At 48.4% G+C, this 3,507-nt stretch overlaps 1 protein-coding gene across 1 annotated transcript in view; it reads right to left on the minus strand.

The window, feature by feature from the left end:
• Window positions 1–2,986: 2,986 nt before the first annotated feature.
• LOC102818794 (kallikrein-1-like) overlaps window positions 2,987–3,507 on the minus strand; it is a 6,018-nt gene continuing 5,497 nt past the window's right edge. Inside the window, exon 5 of the mRNA XM_006868135.1 lies at window positions 2,987–3,142. Within this exon, the coding sequence (XP_006868197.1) occupies window positions 2,987–3,142 (156 nt within the window). The remainder of the gene's footprint in view (window positions 3,143–3,507) is intronic.

Genomic DNA, 3,507 nt, shown 5'->3' on the forward strand with positions numbered 1-3,507 from the left:
TCAGACCCAGGAATCCAGGGCCCCAGCCTCCTCCTCCCTCAGACCCAGAGGTCCTGACCCCCAGCCCTCCTCCCTCAGAACCCCAGCCCTTCTCCCTCAGACCTGGAAGTCCCCATCCCCAGCCTCTCTTCCTTGAAACCCAGGAGTTCAATCTCCCATCCCCAACCCCATCAGGCCCAATTTTGCTCGTTTCCTGCTCCCTCAGACCCAGGAGTCCGGTCCACCAAGAATTTTCCTTGTTACACACTGTCCCCTAGTGGTTAACTACTGAATGCAGTTTTTCACCTTTCTTGTCTCCTTCTCTGTTGTTGTTGTTAAGTGCCGTTGAGTCAGTTCTGACCCATAGCGACCCTGAACAGGGTTTCTGAGGCTATAAATCTTTTCAGGAGCAGACAGCCTCATCTTTCTCCTGCAGAGCAGCAGGTAGTTTCGAACTGCTGACCTTGAGGTTCGCAGCCTGATTCGTAACCACTATGCTACCAGAGCCTCCTTCCCTAGGCCCACAAATACAGTCTGAGAGAAGCAACCTTGCTAGCACTATGTCCTCTCTCCTTTCACTCACATTCAAGGCTTCCCAGCAAGTAGTTTCCCATTCCTTGGGCCCCAGTTTCTCCATCTGGGAAGTGGAAGAAAGTCACTGGGATTCAGAGGACGGAGCCAAACCTAAAAAGTTAGGAGAGATTGATCTGTGGAGATTGTCCAATTTCTGAAAAATCAAGTCAGCAAATGATAAAGCTTTAGGATTGTCTTGCTTATTTTTTAGATCTGTTTTTGTTTCACAACGTTGTTGTTGTTGTTGTTGTTGTTGTTGTTATGTGCTGTAGAGTTGGTTCCGACTCATGGTGACCCTGCACAGGGTTTCCGAGGCTGTAAATCTTTATAGGAACAGAAAGCGTCATTTTTCTCCCACGGAACATATGGTAGTTTCAAACTGCTGACCCTGAGGTTAGCAGCCTGATTTGTAACCACTACACTTGCTGACTTATTATTACCCTATAGGACAGAGTAGATTTATCCCATAGAGGTTGCAAGGATATAAACCTCTATGGAAACAGAGTACCACATCTATCTCCCATGGAACAAGTTAACAGCTAAGTCCTTAACCACAGATCTACCAGGAATCCTACAATAACTGGATCACTGTAAAAGTCAGAATCCTTAAAAAAACAATGGAATCTAACTAAATCTAGTTGATGTAAAAATAACTTTATAAAGGAATTTTACTCAGCTCATGGCTGAGTGACCAGGAAAGGCCACCTTAAAAATGGCTGGCCAGGTTTGCCCTGTGGACCCAATTGTCACCAGGTCCTGGACTAGACAGTGGAACTTGAAGGCAGCTACAGCCAACCCCACCAGAATGGATTTTATACTTAGTTCTTCTGTCTGTCAACCCGAGATAAATGTAGCTGTGACTTATAGATGAAGCCTGGTCACTGCTGCAAAGGAGGCTGGGAAAACAGTTGTTGAAGTTTTTATTGGGAGGTGTAAAGATGTCAATCTTTTAAAATGTTGAAGAGCAAAGATGTCAGTTCGAGGACCAAGGTGCACCTGATACAAGCCATGATATTTTCAATAACCTCATATGTGTGTGAAAGCTGGACAGTGAATAAGGAATACCATAGAAGAATTGATGCTTTTGAGTTGTGGTGTTGGAGGAGAATATTGAAAGTGCCATAGGCTGCCAAAAGAACCAACAGATCTGTGTTGGACGAAATGCAGCCAGAGTGCTCCTTGGAGGCCAGGATGGCCAAACTTCGTCTCTCATACTTCAGACATCTTATCAGGGGGGACCAATCTCTGGAGAAGGATATCATGTTTGGTAAGGTGGAGGGTCAGAGAAAAAGAGGAAGACCCCCAGCGATGGATTGGCCAAGTGGCAGTATCAATGGGCTCAAGCATGGCAACAGTAGTGAGATTGGCCCAGGATCGGGCAGTGTTTTGTTCTCTAGGAGTCGGTGCCGACTCGATGGCACCTAAAACAACAACAAAGAAACCTTCATGGCTCAACAGTTAAACTGTTGTTCGCGGAAAGGTTGGCAATTCCAATCCACCCTCTTCCAGAGAAAGACCTGGGGATCACTTCTGTAAAGATCCCAGCGTAGAAAACCTTTGTCTCTCAGTTGATGTCACTAGGTGTTGAAATTGACCTCATGGGACTTAAGAACAATGACAACATCCTTTTAAACCACACATGCTAGTATGTTATTTTAAAGTGCCAAAGAGTCAATTCCTACTCACAGTGACCCCCATACGACAGAATGAAACACTGTCTGGTCCTTCACTATTCTAAAATCATTGTTATATTTGAGTCCACTGTTGCAGACATTGTGTAAACCCATCTCCTCTCAGGAATCTAATTCTGTTTGTTCACCCTCAATTTTACCAACTCCTCCTTGCACACCTCACTTCCTGAAAACAAGATCCTTAAATTGGAATCATCTGTGAGGCTCTGGCCCCACCTACTAAATCCTCACCTGCCCCACCCCATATCCTTATTCAGAGCCCACCCCCACTGTACTGCTAGGCCTGGGGTCTTTTTTGCATAGTTCCACCCCAAAGTCTAGTCAGGCCCTATACAAGGAAACCCACCTCTGGCAGGGCATACCCCGAAACCTCTCCATCCTGACCCCACTGTGTTAATGAGGCAGACATATTGTTGTCAGGTGCAGTGAAGTTAATTCTGATTCATAACAACCCTATGAACAATGGAACGGAAGTCTGCGTGGTTCTGAACCACCATCATAATTGGTGTTGTGTCTGATTCCATTCTTGCAGCCACTCTGTCGGTCCATCTCTTTGGGGTCTTGGCCGGCCTATTGGGCTGCACCTGCCACTGCCCCTTCCTTTCCCTCCTTGCGGCTGACTGCAGCCTCCCAACAACATGGTGCCTCCTGAGCTCCCAGGGGCCCAGCGTCCAGAAAGGATGAAGACGCCAGCTATTGCTGTGCATTCGAGTTTAATGTGGGTAAAGGCGAGGTGAGGGCGCTCAGGGGTTGGCCGCCATGGTTTCCCGGATCCAGGTAACATATGAAAGCACTCTGGTGTAGACAGCTGGCTTTCCGACTTGGCCACATGGGTTGTCACCCCAAGACAGGATACCCTGCAACACGCCATTGCAGACCAGTGGACCGCCCGAGTCACCCTAAGAGCACAAGGGGGAGCATGAGAAAGGTCAGCAAAACCCAGGTCAGGCCTGGTGACCCCCCCTCAGACCTGGACTTGCAGTTCAGAGACAGCAGTTGCCCAGCTCTGGAGAGAGACATTTGCCTCCAGAGCCCAGCCCCACAAGAAGGTAGGCAGGGAGTCCGAGCAAGGGGACAGGGGCTGGAGTTCTGCCCAGTGGGGATGGTGGCACTTGGATGTCCAGGAGTCAGTCCCTGCAGACAGGTCAGTGAGAGGATGGGCAGGATCTGTCTACACCAGCCCTCACCTCAGTTCTTATCTCAGATGCCAGCTCTCCCAGGAAGTTTGCCATAACTGGACACCCCACCCTAGAAGCACTGGGGA

This window comes from Chrysochloris asiatica, unplaced genomic scaffold (genome assembly GCF_000296735.1).
Source record: "Chrysochloris asiatica unplaced genomic scaffold, ChrAsi1.0 scaffold00116, whole genome shotgun sequence".
NCBI lineage: Eukaryota > Metazoa > Chordata > Mammalia > Afrosoricida > Chrysochloridae > Chrysochloris > Chrysochloris asiatica.